The sequence below is a fragment of the Rhinolophus ferrumequinum genome, chromosome X, assembly GCF_004115265.2.
Source record: "Rhinolophus ferrumequinum isolate MPI-CBG mRhiFer1 chromosome X, mRhiFer1_v1.p, whole genome shotgun sequence".
Classification (NCBI taxonomy): Eukaryota; Metazoa; Chordata; class Mammalia; order Chiroptera; family Rhinolophidae; genus Rhinolophus; species Rhinolophus ferrumequinum.
This window is the reverse complement of record NC_046284.1, coordinates 85,678,416-85,701,954: the sequence shown is the minus strand read 5'-3', so window position 1 is coordinate 85,701,954 and position 23,539 is coordinate 85,678,416. Positions and strand designations below refer to the sequence as shown.

Here is a 23,539-nt window from a genome sequence, read left to right as displayed (position 1 = left end):
TATCCACCCATCCATCCAACCACTTATTTATCCTTCCATCTGTCCACTCATCCAAACCCACAACTCATGCACATCCACCCACACACGTATCTGCAGATATTTCTGCTCCACTCAGTTTGAGGGGCTAGTCAACAGTAAGGAGACAGGCTGGGCGAGGATGGCGGAAGGAGGGTCAAGTCGCAGCCAGGGACCTCCCTCCCCATCCAATGGTGTGACCTCACCACCCCCAGCATATCCCTCCTGGTTGCAAAGAATGAGAGCAGTCAGTCAGTGGGTGGGCCCATTTGGCCAGATGGTATTGTGGCTGCACAGCCTTCACACACATACACACACACACACACACACGTTGCCAGAACGCTGAACACCGACTGCGCCACACCCAAAATCTCCAATCCCAAATGCAGAGTAGACAGGCTTCCAGACATAAATTAACAAATAAAATAAAAAAGAGTTGGTCCCTGGAAGGGAGAGCTCATGCAGAGATGAAGGCAAAGGGCTCTGAGAACCAGGAGGAGGAAAAACCCCTGCCCCTCCCCTCAGGGCCCTCACTCCCCCAGGGACCACTGCTCTAATACAGGGTTATTAACACCAGCCATCAGGCCTTCAACCTCTTTAATGTCCAGTCTCCCAACCTATTAGACTTTGGCCGCCGGCCCCCATTTCCCCACCACAGCCCAAGGGAATGGTATGCCGGGGGGTGAGGAGGAGAGGGAGTGGGTTCAGCCTGCAGGTCTTTAGCTGGTTTCTCCTGGTTCCAGGTCTGGGTCAGAGGACCCCACGCACTCCTTGCTGAGCCGCACAATTTCCTGGGACAGAACTTCCATGTCCTAAGAAAGAAACGAGCCAGAGAAGGTAGCAGGGGTAGCTCCCTCACCAAGCCTTGGGTATCACCCTTCTGACCCTATTAATCTATGCCCAGTTCCATCTAGCCTGGGACAGTAAGGTATTTGGAGAAGCTCACAGCGCCCCAAGCAGTAAGCTGGGCTTGGGAAAGGTGCGAGCGTGAGGGAGTGGGAGCCTCTGGAGCTAGGGATAGAAATAAGGGTGTGGATAACCTACTACGCATGGTGTGCTGCAGAATATGACCCCCACCCTTGCCACCTTCTTTCTACTAAATGGTGAGCTCGCTTCTCAGAAGCAGGGGCCGGGTCTGCATCCTTTCTGACTCCCCCAGAGATGGGGGAAATATTTGGGCGGCAGCATGGGCAAGTGGACGTGTGGGTGGATGCATGGGGGATCCATGGTAGGCAAATAAGTGGATAAATGAACTGTTCAGAGGACAGATGGAGGATAACAGGTAAGCAGGCAGGTCACTGGACAGGTGGGTAAAAGCTAAGACAAGCGGTGATTGAAGAGAGCGGTACGTCAGGAAACAGGTGGAGACATGGGCAGATGGGTAGGTGGGTAGAGGGCAGATGGGCAAATAGTAGGGTGGGTTGATGGGAGAGTGGGGTGGATGTGTGTGTGAATGGATGAGTGAGGTGGATGCAAGGACAGAGTGAAGAGCGGATGACTAGAGTGACAACAATAAGTTAACGGGAGGATGGGAAGACATGGTGAAGGAGCGGCTGGTGAATGGGGGGTAGGGGGGCTGGCAGATGCCCCAAGGGCTGCGTGGCTGGGGAGGCAGGTGGCTGGATGGACAGATGGGAGGGCTGGGAGGCCACACTCACCTTGTGCAGGTGCATATTCTTGGTCAGCTGCTCCTCCAGCATGTTCTGTAGCTTCTTGTTCATCTCCCGAAGGTTCTCGTCCCCTGGCTTCACTAGGTCTCTCAGGACACTGCCCAGCCCGCTGCGGTCAGTGTGGCCTGCTGCCACAGACACATCTGCAAGGGCCCAGGCTGAGAGCCACCCCCTCGGCAAAGCCAGAGGAGAGACAGCCAGAGACAGAGCGGAAAAGAGGGCAACAGAGTGGGGGAGAAAAGTAGGGGGACAGGCCGTGTCATGGAAGGGGCAGAGGCTGAGCCATGTGAACCCTGGTTGTCACCAGCTGTGAGGCCCTGAGAAATGGGGATAATAACTAACTCATAGAGCTGGAAAAATGTGTATGACTGCATGTGTAGGACAGAGCACTTCATCAGCTCTCAGCACATGTCAGTATTATTCTGATTCATAAGGAAAAGGGGAAATGAAAAGGTTTGAAAGAAAGGAGCAAAAGAAACAAAGACGGGGAGGGGGCAAGAAAGAGGAGAGAAGAGGAGAGGGGAGGGAGAGGAGAGAGGAGGGAGAAAGGTGAGGAAGAGATAAGGACCCCAAAGGGATACACATACAGTGAAGAAAAATTTCTAGATGGAACAATATAGACAGGAATAGTGAGACAAGACAAAGGGGAGATGGGCCAGAAAGAGGAGGCAGGGAGAAGAGAAGAGGAAGAGACACAGGGAGAAGAAAGGAGAAAGAGGACGGAGAGATACGCCAGAGAAAGGAGAGTGGAGAGAAGGCAGAGACCCTGAGAGGAGGGAGCAGCCAAGATAAGAGACAGAACAGAGACAAAGACACAAGGGTATGGGTCTGCCCTGCTCTCCCTTCTGCCAGCTGTGGTCTTGGCAGTAACTTTGCAAGAGGAGAGGAGAGAATCTGCAGCACCGGACAGTGGAAGGAGGCAGGAGGTGAGAGGCTGGATGAGGGGTGAGGGCTGGGGAGAAGGCACTGACCGATCCGGCTGTCCATGACGTAGGTCTCAATGATGGCGCTCTTCCGGCAGAGGTCCTCCGCCATGGAGGCACTGCTTACCTCCAGGTGCTTCACCTGTGGGGTGGCCCAGCCTACCTCAGACCCCTCCACTGCACATGTTCACACATGAGGAGAGGTTGGCTGAATATCAACTCCCCCACCCCAGCCTCCTCGCCAAGGGCACACCAAGTAGAGACAAGCAGGCAGACAGCACCTTCTCCTCCAGCATCCATTTCTCCTGCTGTGTCTCTGCCAGGCGCTGAAAAAGCTCAGCCACTTCCTCATCTGACAGCTCTGCTGGCCGCGGGGGCTGGGACTGAGGGCTGCTGGATAAGGACTGCAGGGAAGAGGAGGGGAGAGGGCAGCCCGGGCTCAGTACCAATGCCCCAGACAGGATCAGGGCTGAGAAGAAGAACCAGGCTGGGGGTGGCGGGGAGGGTGGGCTTTGCACCTGGAGTTGTAGGCAAATCTTGGCACCCTCAGAGACTCTGGATCCCCCTTTGCCTAAAGGGGGAGATACGAACCACCACATCGTAGCCTTATGGAGAGGATAAAGGGAGAGCCCACAGCACATGTGACCTAACCTCTAGTTGACAAGAAAACTAGGGGAGAAACCAGCTAAAGGGTATCACCAGGAAGCCAGCAGGAAAATCCAAAAGGGGGGACACTTTCTATAGGTCAACAGATTGGTGTCATGAAAAAAGGGCACACTAGATTCAAAAGACTTAAGAAACATAACCCGACCAGATGCAACATGTGCTCTGAAACTGAAGGCTGGTTTTCAGAAAACCAGCCATAAAGGACATTTTGGGGCCAGCTAGAGAAATCTGATTAAAGTCAAAGTATTAGATGAGATGAAAATTTACCAAATAGGGAGGGCAGAGATCAGCTGAGCAAAAACAGGCTACTTATAATCTCCTTTAGGCTTAAAAAAAGACAGACGCCTGGAAGGGTATGAATGAAGGATTTATAGTGGTGATATCTGGGTGAAGATGTGATTTCTTTGGATTTTTAAACACATTTTTGCTCATCTGTGTTTTTTAAATTTTTCTACAATGAACACATATGAAATAATAAAAAAAAAGTCATTTCCAAATAAAAGTAGCTGGCAAGGAAGCTGACATGGTAAGATGACAATAACAAGTGATAATTATGAGTTCGGGGAAAAAAGACCTCCTACATGGATGATGTACCTACTATGAGCCATATGTTTTATGGCACCAGGAAAGGTGGAATTAGCCCACAGATGATGCAACAGAGGGTCCGAGAGAATAATCTGCCCATCCCCCATTTAGCAATGGGAATCTAAGTTGGTGAGCTTCGGGTAAAGTTGACAAGGAAGTATGTGTGCTGGGCCCAGAGTAAAAGATGGTTGCAAGGTGGGGAAAGAGGGCTCCAGAATTTGGGTAGGAAAAGCTGGGGCTGTAGGCTCTTCCTTGCCCCTTACCCTGGCTGGAATGGTGGAACTCTCCTTCTCCCGCAAGATTTCCCGGTAGCTGAAGGAGGAAACACTACTGCTGTCCCCAGTCTGGGTCCGGCTCGGTGAGTTCATCTCCGAGAGCACCAGCTCCTCAAGGCCTGGGCAGAGAGGGAAGAGAAACCTGAGCCCCAATCCCCCAGGGTCCCAGGGCAGCGACTGGCAGGAAGAGGCAGAAATAGATTTGACAGAGATGGAAAGAGGCAAAATGATACTCGAGCAGACAAGAGGATAGGGGAGAGGAAGAAACAGAAAAAGGAGCTGCCTCTCTAGGCAAACCCACACACACCAGGAGAGAAACAAAAGTGAAGAGATGGGGAGAAAGATGGCGATGGGAACGTACACGGGCATAAAGTGGCATTCGCACTCAGACTCAAGGTACAGACAGCTGGAGAGGGCACAGGCACATCCACATGCAAAGAGAAAGCCCCAGAGAGACAGCAAGCTGGAGTAGATGATAGAGGCAGAGACCCTGAATGAGGACACGAGTCAGAGAAGAGACAGAGGAAAAGATGGAGACAGACTCTCGCAGCCATGCACCTAAAGCTGAATTTCATGTAACGGACAAGGAGAATGTATGGCACACAATTAGAATGTGTTTGTTGATTCCTACATTAATCTGTAGCAAAAGAGAAACCAAACCCCTACTTTATAGAGAGGTTACTTCAGGAGACACTGTGCCTCGGAGATTGATTTGGTGCGAGATACATTTGTTTTTGCCATGTCACTTAAAATACGGCCACTGTGCTCAGGCCTCTGCTCGTGCAGCTGCTTTGGGGTGTCAGGGAGGGGGGCTGACACCACACCCCAAGGATCTCCAGCAAGAGCAGGATGGCTGTGGGGGGAGGGCGGCAGGAAACAAATCTTCTCTGAGCCTGTGACATGGGAGATGCACCAGAGCCATGACCGCACCTTATTTATTTAAACATATTTATAGGCCATTTCTCTCTAAAAATCAGTCCGAAGCAACTCAAGTTTTTGTTGTTCTTGTATCTTCTGGCTTAAGTGGCAGAAATAACACGGACGTTAGCTGCATAGGATCACACCACAGTGTTGCTGCCTGATTGTAAGTCTGTCTCCCTAGGTCAACCGGGAACTCCCGGAGGATTGAGACTCAGGGGCTTTTCCATCAGGGACCCTGGAATGAGCGTGGGGGCTCAGTCCATGTTGATAGAATGAAAGAATGATTGGAAGAGATGTAGAGACACTTGGTGAGGCACGGGAGTGTGCATGAAGGGGTAGTGGGGCGACGGAGAAAGACATAAACAGACAAAAGACGGAGAGAGAAGACCGAGGTAGAAGCCAGACAGAGATAAAGGGACAAAGAAAAAGGCAAAAGAAAAGGAGAGAACTAGAAAAAGAAAGGGAGAGAAAGGCAGATACAGAGAGAGAGAGAGGACATGAGGAGGCAGAGACAGACAGAAACGGAAGAGACACAACAAAAAGGAGAAAGACCGGGATAGAGAAAGCGATAATGCAGAGAGATAAAAACAGAGGAGACAGTTGCAGTGAAAAGGGAAATGACAAAGTTCAAAAGGGACAGAAGATTCGAGAGAGCTGCCGGAGTGAGGCAGAGGACGCAGCTGCGGCATTCAGTCCAAACCGGCCTCCCAGGCCTCAGCATCCCGAGCTCCGCGGGCCTCACCTGAGCGGCTCTTGCTGTTAGTAAGGATGTCCTGCAGCCGCTCCTGCAGCTTATCCGCCCGTTTCCGCTCCAGATGCAGCTGCCGCTTGAGGTCCTTGAGCTTTGGGGGGACAGGAAGATGTGGGCTGAGGCCCAGGGGGCCCACAGGTAGGGGGCTGCAGGGTAGGAGGGGGCTGTGCTGGGACACCTCCCCATCATACCGCGGCACTGCCCTTCTTCTCCAGGATGCGCTGCCCATCCACGGTGTCCTTCACCTCCTGTGAGAGAGAAAGCATGGCTGGTGGGTGCCAGCATGGCTGCATACACTGCACTCTGGCCCTGCCCCGTTCCTTCAGGCTGAGGCCTGGGGTGTGTCTGGGGACCCTGGAGGAACCAGTGACCTGCTTCAGGCTACTGATGGTCTTCAGGTGGCCGTCCCGCTCCTCCTGGGCCTGCTGGAGCTGATCCCGAACGCCCTGTAGCTCTTCCTCCTTGTGCTGCAAAGCAGAGGGCAGCTCACTCAGGCCTCCGCTTGGGGAAGCTCAGGCCTCCCAACAGAGCCTGTCCCTCCCCGGAGAGTGACGCCACCACACAATAGGCACCTTCAGCTCGCTGGCGTGCTGATCCCGACACTGCTGCAGGGCTTCCTCCTGTTCCTGCTGCTGCTGCTGCAGAGATTCCTACAAGACAAAGCTGGGGTCTGGCCACAGCCCCCCAGAGGACATCACCCCCGCCCCCAGAGGACATCACGCCCAGTTAGGGGTGTGAGAGACTGCCGCAGTGCAGAGAAAACACTCCTGCAGGGAACACCGTGTGCCGTTAGGCGGTACACAGAAGTAGCACATCTAGGGCTGCACCATTCACATGGAAGACGGACGTTTGCATTTCCGTTTTGTTTTATTTAATAAACCATAACACAGCACTTACTGCAGGCCAGGAAGCTGTAAGGATTTTACATATATTAACTCATTTTACAGACTCCCCATAATACCTAGAGAGCAGGTATTATTATCATCCCTTTTTCACTGATGAAAACAGGTCACGAAGAGAAGTCAGGTAACCTGCTCAAGGTTACACAGTAGAAAGTGGCCCGGCCGGGACTCAAACCCAGGCAAATGACTGGCTCCAGTACCTATGCTCCTCACGGCTATGTGACACTGCCACTCATGTCTTTTCACGGATTGCCCAGAAAATGGCAGTGAAAGTTTTTGTTCGAATACAATTAGTAGATTATAATAATTTCCTGACAGAAGTCCCGTTCAAAAGGAAGACGTGCCTTTTCAAATTTGCAGATCTGACACTGTGCTCTACGGATGGCCATCCTCTGATCGCCTTCACCAGGCTGCTTATTGAGCCTGGCGGGCTGTGGGGATACCCAAGTCCAGGACATCTCAGAAAGTTCCAGGCCCTGACCGCTCCCAGTCCCCTGATTTGGCATGGGTGACCCCTGACTAGGCTCTGCGCCTCACCAGACAACAACTCACCTCGGCCTCCTTCAAGCGCCGTTCAAACCAGCCCTTGGCTCCATCCATAGAGTGTACCTGAGCTTGAAGTTCTTCCACTGTCTGTTGGAGAGTCTCCAGCTCCCGTGTTCGGGCCTGTGTGAGGGTAGACCGTCAGGAGGCAGGCAGGTGGAGGAACGGGCACCTCACCTCCGCCATGCCCAGGTCCATCAGCAGTGCTGTACTCCTCCAGTCAGAGGTGGGAGTGCCTCACCGTCTACCCACCCACCTTCTCCTCTCGGATCTGCCCACGGAGCTCCTCCTCCTGCCGCTTCTTGTCTTCATGCAGCTCACGAAGTTCACGCTCATAGCGGGCGCGTACCCCCAGCACCTCCTTCTCATGCCGAAGTCGGACGGTTCCCAGCTCCTCCTTGTGCTGGGACTTCTCCTGTAGCGCCTCCATTGCTAGCTCATCCAGCATGGCCTTCCGCTTCTCAGCACTCTGGGGGCCAGGAGAGTGGGGCAGGAAGATGTCAGTCAACCTTCTATCCCAACACCAAACAAGGCCCAGCACCTTCTCCCGAGGCCCAAGGAACGAGCCAAACTCCACCTCCACCCCACCCCCACAAAACTGGCCATCACTCACCCGTCCCCAGGGAACTGGTCGCTTTCCATCCGTATCTATTCCCATGGCTTTGGCCACGTCACCTGCCCCAGCCCCGTGGGCCAAGCCAATGCTCCCCTTGAAGCCTCCCCAGTACCGCCCACCTTCCGAGCCTCCAGTAGCTCCTGCATTAATTGTTCCTTCTCCTGCCCGATTTCTTGAAGTTGTTCCAGCAGCCGACTATTGGCCCGTAATGACTCCTAAAGCAGGAACCAAGGGAGTGAGGTTAATAACGAGCTCCCAGGAGCTGCCAGTCACCCAGGACACTTCTGGTAAACCATCTCCCTAAACCCAGGGAAGTGGGTGTTGTCCTCTCCATTTCTAGGTGAGAAACATGGCAGCGACTGCTAGCTGCTCTCCAGTATTCATTTTCTCCTCCTTCCCTAGCAACAGACTTTATGGTTGCGTAGGTGGTCACCTCGCTGACATTTCCCCACCTTCCTTGCCCTTAGGTGTGGCCACAGGATTAATTTCCACAGACGTGGTGAGTATAATATAGGTTACGCTCTTGTAAAGGAAAGGGGCATGCTGGGCCTTCTCCCCTTTCCTCCTTTCTTCCAGACGGAACGTAAACATGACGGTAGGGAGACGGAGCAAGCATCTTGGATGCCAAGATAGTCCTATGTTGAAGGTGGCAGACTAGCAATGCAGAAACAATCTGGACCATTGGTGATCGGAAAGCCATTGTCCCATCCCTGGACAACCTATGTAGACTCTTACACGAGACAGAACTAAACTTCTATCTTACTTACTAGAAAGCACTATTATTCTACTGTCTACAGAGGGTGCCAAAAAATGTATACACATTTTAAGAAAGGAAAACTGTACTAAAATTTTAATACTCCATCTATATCGATAACAAAAGATGAACACAAGTCACGTTTGACTTCTGCAATTGCAAGAAAGAGGTGCTCAACGTGGTTACCATCAGCGTCCAGACACTTCTGATTATGGCGAACTACTGCTTGAGCAAAGTAGACCCAAGTGTCCACTTGTATACACGTTTTTGGCAGCCCCGGTGTTATGGAATCAGAATGGCTCTCCTAACGAATTGAAGAGGCTCTGTCTCAGAGAAGTGACATGACTTGGTCTAGGACACACGCAGGCTAATACGTTAGGAAGCCAGACTGGAACCCAGGTCCTCCTGACTCCACAGTCTTCCTACTACGCCTCGGGGCCAACTCCACTGAGCCAGCACCAGGGAACTAGGAGGAGACAGGTCAGAGCCAGAGGTATTACCTGGAGCTGGGAGTTGAGGTCATCTTTCTGTCCCATGAGATCCTCATACTCAGTCTGCCGCTGCTGCAACTCAGCTGTCAGCTCCGCGGTCTGTTCCCGGAGCATATTCAGATCTTGGGTCTTTGCTGTTTGGATCTGGAGAAAACGGTGGTGATGGGAAGTTGAGTGGAAGGGGCCAGTCACGGGAGGTGAGCCTCCCAGTTCCAGGGAGACAAGGAGAGAAGTGGAAAGAGAGCCAGGAGGAAGGAGAAGGAATTCCAAACAGAAAAAAACAGTGGGAGAAAGGTCAACAGGAGAATGGATAAATGCGGCACAGTCACACAATGGGACACTACACAGAGACAGAACAGAAGAGTACTCCATATGGATAAACCTCACACATGTAATACTTCAGGAAAGAAGCCAGGTGCAAAAATGGGTGTCTGATTCCATTTACATGAAGTTAAATGACAAGCAAAACTAATCTATGTTGCTAGAGGTTAAAGGGGTGGTTACTTTGGGGGAAGTATGGGTTGGGAGCGGGTGAAAAGGACCTTCTGGGCTATAGGAAATGCTCTGTGTCACGATCTGGTGGTGGTTACGTGGAGTTAGATCGATAGATAGACAGACATGATTCACTGAGTGTACACGTAAGACTGGTCCACTTCTTGCACTTTACTGGAGAGAATCTAGAATGCAAGAGAAGTCGAGATGGATGGCCAAAGAGAAGAGGGGTGGAAGCCAACAGAAAGAAGCTGAGGATGAAACAGAAACAGAAGTTGGAGAACAGCATGAGGTCCAGACTACACTGCCCCACTGTGGCTCAGAAGCAGAGGGAGATGGGGAACCAGGGAGAGACCAGCGAGGTCTCCCAAGTGTGCTGTACCTGCTCCAGCGCAGCCAGGCTAGTCCTCAAGGCAGTGTTCTCAGCCAAAAGTCCTTCTACTTGTTCCTGCGCATCTGCGCTCTGCATGGACACCTGGCCCCACCCCCACAACAGGTGAGAGTGGGTCCAGAACAGGGAGACAGCCAAGAACGAAAGGACACATGGACACGCGCACACACGCACACACGCACACACACGCGCGCGCACACACACGGACCACAGCCAAGGAAAGCAGGACTCCTGAGGCCTTGCCTGCCTGTATGATACCCACTTGTACTGCCCGACCCTCGCCCCCCATCTTCCTGAGCCCCCCCAGTACCATGTACCTGATCTTTTAGGGCTCGCAGAGCTGCCGCATGCTCCAGCCGCTCCCCCTGCCGCTGATCTCTCAGTTCTGCTAAGCTCTGTGGGGACCAGGTCAGGGGAGCTCATTCTAGACGTCAGCCCCCTCTGGGATACACAGAACCATACACAGACTCCCTCTTTGACCACCTGACTTCATGTCCCCAGAACTTGAGGGTCTCGGAACACCCAGCCATCAGAGATCTCAGGTTCACCCAAGACTCTAGGTCATTACCCCAGGGGCCTCAGACACTCCAAGGTCCCAGCTCCCAAGCACCTCAGAAAACACCTAGGCTCCCGGTGATTTCAAACTCACTCAGCCCCCATCCATAAGACGTCTCACACTCACCCAGATTCCAACTTGGAGGCCCTAGGATTCTCGGACACATTCAGCCCCCAGGGACTACAGCTTCACCCAGACTCTGGACCCCAACCCCCAGGGGTTTCGGCCACACTCAACCCCCACAGCCCTAGCTCCCAAGGGTCTCGGACTCACCCACACTCATAGCCCCAGACCCACCTAGTTTCCAGCTCCGGGTGAGCTCTCAGATTGATGCCCCCACCTGCCACTCCTGTGCTGTCTCTGGGGATCTTCAGACCCAGCTAAGCGAACACCCAGCTTTACCCAGACATTTGTTGCCAGCTTCTAGGGGCCTTAGACCCACAAGCCAGCATATCCCCCAATCCATGGGACTTCAGACTCACTGACTCTAGGGAAAAGCCTGGAGGCTTGAACGTCACCCAGTCCCCAACCCTCAGAAGCTCAGACCCACCTAGACTTTGGTTCTAGTCTCCACATGTCTCAGATTCACCAGGTTTCTATTCACAGCTCCCAGGGATCGCAGGACTACCCAGCCCACCGGATCCAACTTCCTAGGTGTCTCAGACTCAAACCAGCCCTCATACCCTGAGGGTCTCAAATGCACTCAGCCTCTAGGCCCAACTGTTTCCCTTGAAGTCTTGTATCTGCTCAGTCCCCATAGGTCTCAAAGTATGGTCTCAACCTTGAGACCATACTTGAGACCACAGGTCTCAACCTCCAGGGAGTCCAGACTCACTCCAACTCCTAACCCCAGTCCCCGGGGACCACGGGTTTCCCCAGATTCCTGTCTCCAATCCCCCAGGGTTGCAGATTCATCCAAACTGGTGGCATAGCACCCCAAGCCCTCAGTCCCCGGAGATCTCTAATTCATTCAGATTCCGAGTCCAATGCCCAGGGCTCTCGGGGCTCCCCACTTCCCATTTCCCTAGCTCCCCTAAGGAGCTAGGACCTATCTAGTCCCTGTATTTCCAACACAAGAAATTTCAGACTCTCCAAACAGTCTCTGTGGACCTCAGAGCTCCCCAGACTCCCAGCCCGGGTCCTGAACCCCGTGATCTCAGAGCCCCTCTCTTCACCTGATTGGCAGCCTCGAGTTCCTGCTGCAGCTTCTGAGTTCGAGCCAACTGGGCTTTGAGATCAGCTTCCTTCCGCTGTTGTAACTCCTCAATCTTGTTCCTGGGGGTGACGGGGCGGGGCGGGGTGGTCATTCACCATAGCCTGAGGCTTAGTCTACCAACTCTGCCCCTGTGGTCTTCAGTTAGTTCTGCTGGGCACTGTTCCTTTTGTCCACCAATAACCCCGACCCTGGTAGTTACCGGCTGTCATTGAACAGCGTCTCCTTTTCTGTCTGCAGACGACAAAAACTGGGCACAGAGAGACAGACACCGACAGGTCATTTCCACAAGCCAATCCCCTCCTTAGTCCCCCCCCAAATCCTTTCCTCCACCTCTGCAAAAAAAAATTTACCTTTCTTGTTTCTTTTTCAGTTTCTCGGAGAGCTGGGGTGGGGGGGGTACAGACAAGTGATAACAATGAGAATAATATTAGTAAAGACAAAAACAAACTTAGTACTTACAGACACTTCTTACTAAGTCCTTTTTGGAAGCTGAATTTAGTGGTTTTTTTCAGTTAAAGTTTACTGGGGTGACAATTGTTAGTAAAATTACATAGGTTTCAGGTGTACATTTCTGTATCACATCATCTATGTATCATATTGTGTGTTCACCACCTGGAGTCAGTTCTCCTTCCATCACCGTATATTTGATCCCCTTTACCCTCATCTAGTACCCCCCACCCGCCTTACCCTCTGGTAATGAATTTACTTTTGTTATCTCGTGGAATCCTCCAAACAGTCCCGAGAAGTGAGTATTACGGGTTTTACAAATGGGGAAACTGAGTCTCAGAAGGGTTCAGTCATTTTGTTGCCCAGCTGGTCAGCAGCAACCACATGATCTCCACCCAGCTCCCTCAGGCTCCAAAGACTAGCATTTACGTTCCCAACATATCAACTGATGGTTACATCCTAAATGACCAGGCTGGGAGGCTGGAAAGCAGGATCATGATTGACTGCCACACCACTGGGTCTCTAGTTCCTAAGATAAGAACCAGCAGTCTGTAAGTTCTTGGGTTGATGGATGGAGGGATGAACAAGCAGAGCTGGGAGGACACAGAAGAAAGGAATGAGGACCATCATGCAAAGACATAGTGAGACCACATTAGCCCATTCCATATTGAAAGCAACTCTGATAAGTGTGAGTTTCTCCATTTCACAAATGACGAAACTGAGGCTACGAGGAGGTACTCTGCCAGCTTCTGCCTTGCTCGGGGAGCATGGCAGGTGGGAAGTGGGGTGGGGCAAAGGCCAGGGAAAGCTTGACAGCCCTACCTTAGCAAGTTCCTCCTGTAGCCTGGATGTTTCGGCCTGCTTCAAGCTCTGCAGGAAAAGATAGGGGAAGGGGTTGTTAACAGCAAAGGGAGAGGTAAGGCGTGTGCCTTTCCCTGCCCTCCTGCCTCCCTAATCATCAGGCCATAAGATGGTGCCATCACAGACATCTCCGTGGGACCACGGTAGGGCATCTGCCTGCCACCGGGCATCCCAGCCCCAACGGACATAGATTTACCTCCAAGCCTTGCAGTTGTTCCCAGAGCAATTTCTTTTCCTCCTTTTCCATTTCCCATTTCAGTTCCACTTCTGCCAATGGCATGGGGGACAGGACAGTGGGGGCTTGGTCCCCTGGGGGCTCTCCTTGGCCTTCACTGGCAGTCGAGGACTTCCCAGCCTCTTTCCCATAGCGTTCCTGCAGGGCTGGTGGGTAGAACAGAGCTATATGTTGGATGAAGTGGTCTCCAAAGACCCTTGCCATGTGTCAAACGGAGGAAGAATTGGTCTTCAAACCCTCAGGTAGCAGAGACCCTGCCCCAAATGACAAGCCTACAAAACGAAGGCTCACCCCATCCACACCAATCACAAATCTTTTAAGCCCCACCAACCACTGAAATCCTGACTACCATCAAATTATACCAAGCTTGTTTCCGAAGCCCCACCTACAGCCCTCCAAGGTCATGCCCACCATCCTCCAGTTCCTACTTACAGTGAAACCCTTCCTATAACCTCCTGATCCCCAGCCACATTCTCCAAAATCTCCCTGATGATCACCAAACTACCACTCACCATCCCACCAGCCCCTGCAGATTATTCAAAAGTCCACACGTCAGGACCCTCCCATGCTCTGCCAAGCTTTCTCTCAGCTTTCATCCAGACCCCACTAACAATCTGGCTCAGAATCTTCCCAATGCTCCTTCATTCCCCTTCTCTGTGTAGCAAGCATCTCCTCCTGATGTTCAATCGACTAATCTGTAACACCTTCTAAGTCCCAGGCACTGAACTCAACTCAGAAAGATACCATCTCTTATCTCTACTACAGTCTTTCAGGTGGTGGACATCACTACGCATACTCTGTAGATGAGGAAGCTTGGGCTCAGAGAGGCGACATAGTTTGTCCAAAGTCATACACTGAGATTCACGGAAGGGCTAAGCTGAGCTTGATTCTGACGCCTTTCTACCTTTCCCCGGGAGGACAACCCGCGACTCAAGCCCCGAGGTCTAGTCATCCCCAGGAGGGCGTCCATGCACCTGCCACGTTCTTCTGCAAGGCTGTGTTTTCTGCCTGCAGTCTCAGCAGCTCCCCATCCACAAGGCTCCCTGCTTGGGCAGCCCCTGCCCTGGCAGCCCCATCCTTCAGTTGCTGGTTCTCCAGCTCCAGTTGTTCCATCTGGCTGCAGAGCTGAGCAGGGGAAGAACGAGGTAGCAGCAGAACAGCAGAGAATCAGAACAAGATTCACTGACATACACATAGCACTTGGCCCAAGCACTTTACAATTCATTTCATTCCCGGAACACCCCTGCGACGTAGATGTTCTCTTTATTCATCATCTCCACTTCCCAGGTAAGGACACTGAGGCACAGATGTTAAACGACCTCAAATTCCCACGTCTGTTAAGTGGCAGTCACAGAGGACTGAGAACACTGAGAACGATTTTTCTGTTTGCCCACGCCAACCTCACAGTTGCAATCCCAGACCTCAGGCTCTTCCAGACATTGCTGATCAAAGATGTCAGCGTCACGGAGCCCCAACACCAGCCCTCTTCTGTAGAGGGGTCTGTAGCGGGGAGTCTAGGCTTTCAGGGCATGTCCAGGGACAGCACTGCCCAGAGCCCCCTACCATCAGCCCTTGCCTTGGAGAGGTGTACAGTGCTAAACCTAAGCCAGCCCCTTGCTCGACCGCTGGTTAAAACATAGTTCTCACAGCGGACCTGACAAGATCCTTAGTCCCATTTTCAGATGAGAATACTGAGGCCCACAGAGAATTCTTATTTTATTGCCTGGGATACTTTCTACCCAGAACAGTATTCCTTTCATCCAGTTCTTCCCACGGCTGGCTTCTTTGCATCTTTCAGTGCTCTGCTCCAATTTCACCTTTCAAGTAGTATCCCTCCAACACAGAAGTTCCAATACTCTCTGCCACAGCACTCTGTTCCTTTCTTCTTACCTCGCACTAATCACAATTACATTCCACTAATATGTTTTTCATTTCTTAAAGCTCTGAAAAATTCAGGATCATAAACTATGATTGACAATTCAATTTTATTATGTAACACAGGGTCACAAGCACAGAGTCTGAAACCAGACTGCTTGGATATGAATTTTTACTCTGAATTTACTAGTCCTGTGACCTTGGGACAAACTACTTCATCTCTCTGGGGCTCAGTTTTCCTCATATGCTATTAATATCTCATCGGTTTGCTTTGAGTATTAAATGAGTGAATACTGTAAAGCGAATCACACAGGACCCGGCACACAGTAAATGCAGCTATCAGTACTATTGTTATTTGTTTACTATGTTATCATTGCTCTCCCTGTCCCACCCTCAGAATGTAAGCTCCCAAGAGTAAGGACAATTTTGTGCTGCTCATAACTATTTCCAGAACACAGAGGACATAGCGGGTGCTCAATAACTATTTGTTGCAGGAACAACTGAGCTGAAATATCTTGGCAAATAAGCGGTGGAGGCAGGCCTTGAACCCAGGTCTCTCTGTGAGCACTTCTCGCTCCAGAACGAAGAAGGGAGTGTGAAAGAGGTTCTATACCTGGCGCAGTGCCTCGCCCAGGGCAGGTGCTGGGGAACACAAGCTGGATTTATGGAGGAACGCCTGCCCCTGCCTCAACCACCCACCACAGGAACCATGAGTCTGGAAGCAGTGAAGAGTGAGGTGATGGCGGCTGTTATGTGAGCACCGGGGGCTCTGAACTGTAGAGGACGAGGACCCATTGGGCGGTATTGTTTGAAGGAGTTATGTGGTAAGACCTGCAGGTCAGGACAACCTCTAGGGCTTGGTGTGGTAGAAGAAGCTAGAAGTGAGACCAGTAAGGCGGCTATAGGAACAGAGCAAGTGAGAGGTGGAAAGGGCCACAGGATAGATATAAAACTTTTAAATGGTTAAGAAGTATTTATTTTAGAGGGAAGACAAATTAATAAAAGGACACCATTAGTAGCTAACATCTACAGAGCTGAGACTACGTGCAAGGCTCTGTTCTAAGTGGTTTACAGACATTTACCTATTTAATCCTCACAGAAGCCCTGCAAGGCAGGTACTGTCATTATGATCATTTCCGTTTTAAACATTTGGGAACCAAGAGACAGGTAGGTCTGGTGACACGCTCAAGATTATAGTTAGCAAAAGGTAGAGCCAAGTTTAATCTAGGCATCCTAGCTCTAAACTACTACTTGCTGAATCGCCTCTCCTGGTAGTATACCTGCTTGAAGGTTGGTTTTTGTATTTTTATTTTGTTTAGTTTTGTTTTTAAGGTCTTAAGCACTATATTCTCACGAGGAGCTTTGGAAATACTATTTTTGTTGCCGTAAGACTTTTTTCCTTAAAACACATGAAAAACTTAGAAAATTAGTGAGCACGGATAAAAAAGAGAGCTATGGGAACGAAAGACAATGTCTCCAACTGCCTAGTAGGTTTAGAAACAGGCAGGACACTAAAATCAATGAGGAGATAGAATTATCAAATCCAAGATGAAAGATGTAGAACTAGAACCCCAGGCTCATGTCAGATGAACGGCAGGAAGAGAAAAGAGAAGCAGCGCCAACATCTTTCCATCCCATGTTGAACGCAAGAACTTTACCTAAGACCCACCAACGTCCTGGGGCTCCATAGCATAAGCCCCAAAATATACACTACACAGGAGACTTGAAGCTCAGAGAAAAGGACTGACTTGGTCAGGAGCCAGCTGACCTCAGGGCTTCCAGGCTTCCGATCCCAGCGCAGTGGGTAGCCCCATCTGTCAAATCGCAGCCCCCCAGAGAGCGAGGACCTGTTTCAGCACCATGGACAGTGATCCAGGGCCAGCCTCTGTCCAACCTTCCTCAGCTGCCCTCCAGCTTCAGTCCAGGTGGCCCCAACCCCTTGGATTCCCCTCCGCTATCCCGGGCACCAGCACCTTGCTGAACTCGGCCATAAGTGTGCTGTTCTGCAAACGGAAGTCCTCTTCCTGGCTGTGCAGCTTTGCCTGCAGCATCTCATTTTCACTCAGCAGCCCTTCGACTTCCTGCAGTGGCAGACATGGGACAGGGGCAGAAAGGATGGGGAAATAGGGCAAAGGAACAAAGAAAGAGAAAAAATGACATGGGCAGGGAGAACACAGGGTCCAGAGAATGAGACACATGAAATCGGGAGACACGGGGAGAGAGAGATGCAGGGAGGGATAAAAGAGGAGACAGGGAAGGAGAAAGACATGGTGGTAGAGACAAGGGAAAATGGGGAGGCAGAGAGGGACGTCGGGGGAGAAAGTAGGAAGAAAGAGGGGGTAGATAGAAATAGGGGAGAGAGGAGGTAGAGAGAGATGGGGAAAGGGGGATAGGTAGGGAAGAAGAGAGTGATGGAGAGGGAGAGAGGAAAAAAAGGCAGAAATACAGAGATAGGAACAGAGAAAAAGAGAGGGGGGGTCGGGGAAAGAAATGAGTGAGGAAGAGAGAGGAACGGTGGAGAGAGGAACAAGGAGTCAGAAAGAGATAAATGAAGGAAAAGAAGAAAAGAGAAATGATGGTAGCGATAGTAACAGGTAGGGGAGAGAAAAAGAGAAGGTTGGGGAGAGAAACAAGAGTCAGAGAGAGAGGAACCGGAAGTCAGAGATGGAGAGAGTCAGAGAGAAGGATAAAGAGACAGAAAGGGAGAAGGAAAGACAGAGAGAGGGGCACCAAGTGAGAGATGAATACAGGAAAACAGACAGACACAGAAACACAGGGCAGTGAGGTAGTCACGGATGAAAGTGCACACACAGAGAAAGAAAGGTCAGTACTAGGAGATCCCAGTCCAGAACTAGCCCTGCTAAGACACAGTCTCCCAGACACATTCACCCACCATGGGTCCCCTTACCTGAGCTTTCTTGCTCTTGCTCAGTGCCTAAAGGTGAGGGGGTGGGAAAAGAGAAAATGTGAACAGAGAGGGACACTCTCACTGGAGTATGGAGACATTGTGGCAAATATCAAGAGGGGACAAAGATGACAGGGGTTGGGGATGGGAGCACCTTCAACCACAGAACTTGGTGGCAATTTGTAGCCCATAGGAATAATGGAGTGAGTGCGTGAGTGGCATCCTGCTTACATCCTTTCTTCTAAGCTCTTGAGGCTGTTCATGGGTCGTAGTATTTAACCCTCCAATGGATGGGGTCTCCAGACTCAGACATTGTGGCTTCCTTGCTACATCTGTTCAAACACATCCATTGGGATCCCTTCCATGCATCGTGGAAACTGCCATTCCTCCCTCTACTGAGCAGCGTAGGGCACTGTCAGGTTGGGGAATCAGCACCCTACCAAAGAGAAGCCCAGCTTCCGGAATACAGGACTTTCTGCATTCTGTATTCCTTCATCTAACAAATATTTATGGAGCACCACACTGTATAACATTGTGCTAGGCATGGAGACAGGGCAGTAAAGAAAGAAACAAAGGAAGGCCTTGAATGCCTTGCCGGTCACTATAGCTGATATGCTATCTCATCTTCAGAGGATAAGAGAGGTAGTTTCAGTCTCACTTTACCAACAGGACCAGGGCAGGGATGGGAAGTAGGAGCACAGGGCAGGAGAGGGGAGGAGAGGCGGCGGATTCGAGGCCGATTTACTGCTCGATTTGACTCTTTAGTTAAAAGGTAGGGAATGAGAATGAGTAACTAATTGAAATTAAAAATGAATTAAGAGTAAATTAAAGTTTATCAAGAAATCAAGCAGAATTAGATGAAATTAGGAAACTGAAGAGACTTCCATGAGAAGTTTCTGAATGATTCATGACAGCATGTAACATTAGGTCTGGTTCATGGTAGGTGCTCACTGGCTCAATGAATGAGTCAGACGGCTACAGGGAAGCATGGGTGACGGGTGGCTGGAAGGAAGTACCTTCTGAGCTTTGCTGAACTCCTTATCCAGGTAGGCGACCTTTTGTCGAAGACTGGTGAGTTCTGGTGTGGGGAAAGCAGGGAGTCTCAGCCTCAGTCAGTGGCCAGGAGATGAAAGATCTTCCCGCCAGGCCTCTGCGGTCTTTTCCCTGGGACTCTGTCCCCCAAAGCCACCCCCCATCTAATGAGACCCTCTTGGCTCACCAACACCATTCTTGCGTAGTTCATCTGAAAGCTGATAGTTGTTTGTCCGAAGTTCCAGGAGCTGAGCCTTTGGGGGAAGCAGGGAAGGGAAACGATTTAGTGAGGTCTGTGCTCCTATCCTTACCATGAGTATAACAATCCCGAGTCCCACAGACCCTGCTGCCTCCACGGGCTTCTTTAGTCACTCCTTAAGACCTGCGCATGCTGCATCCTCTATGAGCTTCCAGGACCTCAGCTTCTACCCCACCTTCTCCAGTTCAACTTCTGACCACAGCCAGCCTCACCTTTCCATCTCCCTGCTGCCTCCATCTCCCCCCTTGCAATCCGTTATGCGCTCAGGTCACGGCAGAGCACAGAGCCAGGCAGGCTCTTGCCCATGTGTGTTCTATGGCTCGCATGCCCACAGACAAAGTTCCTCCTACTCCTACTCCTGGCTGACCTCGTCACACAATAAACACTGTTCTGTCTTTTTGTCAGGGGTGAGTGTTATCTACCCTCTTGGCCAGAGCAGGAGGCAAGGGCTTGCCTTCCTTCGTCTTTCCCAAGCAAAGAGGGCCTGGTATTCTACTGACCAATTTCACCAAGTAAACAGGCTGCCTGGGGTCCCCACCCCCAAGGCTCTCCAATCATGTTCAAACCCCTTTCAAAAACTGAGGGAAAGTGAAGTATGGACCGTGCCAAACAGCATTCCCCTACCTACCAGCCCTGTAGCGCACTGAGGCCAGTTCTTCCCAGAGCCACCGTCCCTCACCCCACCAGGACTGTTCTCTCCCATGGCACCAGCCTCCACCCCCTGGTGTTATGCTAAAGGTCAGAGGGCTTGGCCTCTACAGAATCCTTCCTGTCTGTCCTCCCCCAGGCCCAGTGAGCTATCTTCCACGGTCTTGATCCAATTGGCACAACCCTGGCACCCATCTAGAGTTCCTATCCATCAGAGCCCAGTTGTTTTTCCCTCACTTGCGGCCCAAAGGAATCAATCTTCCTCACTCAGGGGTCCCCACACCCCTCAAGATCTCCCCAGTCATGATCCAATGGGATGGCGCTACATCTTTCAGCATCTTTCCTCACAAGGCCTTGGGTGGGCCAGTTGGATTACTCTTACTCAGAACCCCCTGCACAAGTTACAGGGGTAGTCCCCTTTCATAGCCCCCTTTCATGAGCTCACCTTTCTACCCTCAGGGTCCCTCACACAGGGACAACCAGTTTACCTCATTCAAGAACCAATGGATTCTGTCCTCACTGGACGTTCTTCCTCTCCTCCCACAAGGCCCTACTCAGGGTTTTCCCCTTTCAGTCTCCCCCACACAAAATCCAATGGTCTTTCCCAGTAAGGAACTCTCTCAACAAGGGCCCACTCTGGCCTTTCATCCCATCTCAGAGTCGTCCCCCAGCCCACCCTCCCCGACCGCCCCCCCACACACACACAAAGAATCAAGTGGTCAGAGTACCCAGTCAGGGTACCTCCCCAAAGCCCGGTGATCGCTACTCCGTGCAGTCCAAGGTACCCCTCTTTCACTTCCTTTGGTCTTCACTCCAACAGGCATTCACTGCATCACCCATTCAGGAACTTCTCCATCCTAGGCCTAATGTGGTCATCCCCCCTAATCATCCAATGGTACCCGCTTAGGCTCCACTACCACCACTCACAGGATCTCCCTCTCTCAGGAACAATGACAACATGTGGTGTCTTTCCCCAATTCCCTGTCACAGTGGTATCTCCCACAAAAATGTCCACCTCCCACTGGGATGGTATTGCCCTCTCAAGGGCTCCCCGCACCATGACGCAAATGGCCCAATGCCCACTTCCTTCCTCTCCAGACAAAATGGTTTCTCCCTCTCCGAATCTCCCTCCCTCGGAGCCTAACGTTATCATCACCCACCCATGGTGTCTCCCGCACAGTCCCAAAGGTCTCGTCCCCTCCAGGTCTGTGTAAGGTATCCCCCACTCCAGGACTCTCTCCTTCGCCCACAAGGCTCACAGAATCCAACCCCTCTAAGCCCAGTAGTATCTCGAATCCAAGTCTCACTACTCAGAGCCTCAGTTTCCCTTCTCTGGACAAAACCCCTAGACTCAAGGTCTAGCCCAACCACCTGCTTCTCAGAGCCCGTAGCACGACCTCTCTTTACCCCGCCCTCCTGTTGCCCAGCCCAGTGGTCTTTTTCCAGAGAACAGCACCTGCATCCGCTGAAACTCCTCCTCAGATAGAGCTTGCGCCATGTTACTCCCCCCCCATACCCCCCCGCCAGGTTTCTGCGCAGACGCAGCGCGTCCCTCCTGTCAATATGCGGGTCGGACCAAACCACAGGCCAGGAACCCGGGGAGAGCAGTCTACTCCGGTAGTTCAGCGTTTTGGAGACGGAGAGGCGAGAATGAAACTGACAGGTCAGGTGAATTGCACTTTCCTGTTTTACCAAAATCGACGTAATATGATCTGGCTTTTGTGCTCTCATAGACTACCCATTGTGATGTAATATTATGCCATCCCTGTGCCATGGGTGGACTCGTCTCTAGGGAAGTGTTTGCCGACAGAAAATCACCCCTCTACGGTTCTCCTTTAATGAGAGTGGTTGACTTACGAAATGAAAGCGGAAGCTCTGCGCGGGTCTTGATCCCGCCCTCCTCCGGGTGACTCTAAAGGGGAATCCCGCCTCTCGTGAAGCCCTTGGTCTTTCTTTTTTTTTTTTTTTTAACATTTGACGCTGGTTTTCTTTCATGATGCTGTACATCATGTTAGGAAAAGGGTCTCGGCGCCAATAATTTTAAAATATCTCAGATGAAAGAATGACAGTGAATCAAACAAAAAAGCGTCATTAAAAAACAAAAACAGGATAGCGAAACACCAAGAACATTCAAATAAATATTAAAGTGCATTATGCATCATGCCTCTCTTGTGCTTTCTGGCCCTCTCTGCAAACCCCGCCACCCAAGCAGTAGTTTTTATTTGGGAAAGAAAAAAAATAGCATGTTTAGCGACAATATATCAGTCCTAGGATACTCCCTATTTGTTTAATCTTTGGGTGGGACTTAATTTTGGTATTTTAAATGTACAGAAAAGCAAGAATGGTACACGGAAATTCCGTGTGCCCTTTACCCAGATCCATCATTGTTTACATTTTGCCGCCTTTGCTGTATCATTCTCTCACTATATATAAAATTTTTGAACGTTTGGCTTCAGCATCCATTGATGATTTTATAACACCAACATTTCTTTGATATTTATTAGTAGCTATTCTATTGTAAGGAAGGGCTTTCTCTTCTCCCCCACTTATGTATGTATGTATATCTGTACAGACTCAGGTTATTGTTTTATTCAATGAATTATAATCAGTCATTATCATTATTTCCTTTGACGCTCAAATTGTCCCAGATTTGGCCAGTGGGAGCTCTTCAAGTTGACTTCTGTGTCCCTTTGACATGCCCCTGTCACTTTTATTCTGGCACTACACGATGCTCCAGACTCACATTCTTTTTCAGCCCCAGGGTTCATTGCTACTAGAATGTAATTGTTTCTAGGCCCTCTCAGTGTACAGAGCTAGGAAATATATGTGTGCATTCTAATCCACGTGTACACACATCTATGTCTAGTTATATGTCTTGCTACAGGTATATATATTTTAAGAACATAAATTCATTACTAATACCTTCCATTTCCACCTAACAATATAAGGTTCATTCTAATTTTCTCATTTTCCATAGCGTTTGTAAATCCCTTCTCCAACAGAAACCTGGCTCCCGTTATTCCACAATAAATGTACTTATTTGTGTAAACACATAATACACATCAAGTAACCAGAATTGCTAACCCATAAGACTGTGAAAAACAAATCTACCAGCTAGAGGGCAATATAATTTCTTCTGTCTTTAGGCTCACGGTGGTCTATAGTCAAATACTGTGTTTAACAAGTCTACTATAGCTTCACTATTTGATGAAGTTCCTTTTGTCTTTAATATGATGGTTGTCAAAATACTGTGTTCAAAATTACATGGATTAGTTCTCCCCCTCCCTGCCCCCTTCAGTGAGGCTGTATGATTCATCTGGAATATAGTTAGGTTCCTCTGTTTCTGTTTGAACTCCGTTTTGCCCTTCCCACCCTCGTTGAGGTAACCTATCTATTTACTTTCTGGTTTATCCTTTCTGCATTTCTTTGTGCAAATGAACAGCTATGTGTATATTGTCTTATTTACCCTCCATGAAGAATAGCATACTTTGCATTTTCCATTGGATATCT

General features: G+C 50.5%; 1 protein-coding gene across 1 annotated transcript; it reads right to left on the bottom strand.

Annotated features, from left to right (window-relative positions):
* Positions 1-270: 270 nt before the first annotated feature.
* On the bottom strand, positions 271-21,572 carry GRIPAP1 (GRIP1 associated protein 1). The gene is made up of 26 exons (XM_033114480.1): positions 21,486-21,572; positions 19,310-19,376; positions 19,107-19,168; positions 18,094-18,120; positions 17,159-17,266; positions 14,285-14,435; positions 13,272-13,456; positions 13,037-13,084; positions 12,118-12,149; positions 11,967-12,014; positions 11,727-11,826; positions 10,313-10,390; positions 9,987-10,079; positions 9,122-9,256; positions 7,987-8,082; positions 7,508-7,720; positions 7,261-7,374; positions 6,379-6,456; positions 6,178-6,273; positions 5,998-6,054; positions 5,798-5,897; positions 4,123-4,253; positions 2,890-3,012; positions 2,657-2,750; positions 1,674-1,828; positions 271-827 (listed from the first exon to the last, which is right to left on the bottom strand). Exons 1-26 carry the CDS (start codon positions 21,525-21,527, stop codon positions 735-737), a joined length of 2,526 nt encoding a protein of 841 aa, XP_032970371.1. The 5' UTR covers positions 21,528-21,572; the 3' UTR covers positions 271-734.
* Positions 21,573-23,539: the final 1,967 nt, after the last annotated feature.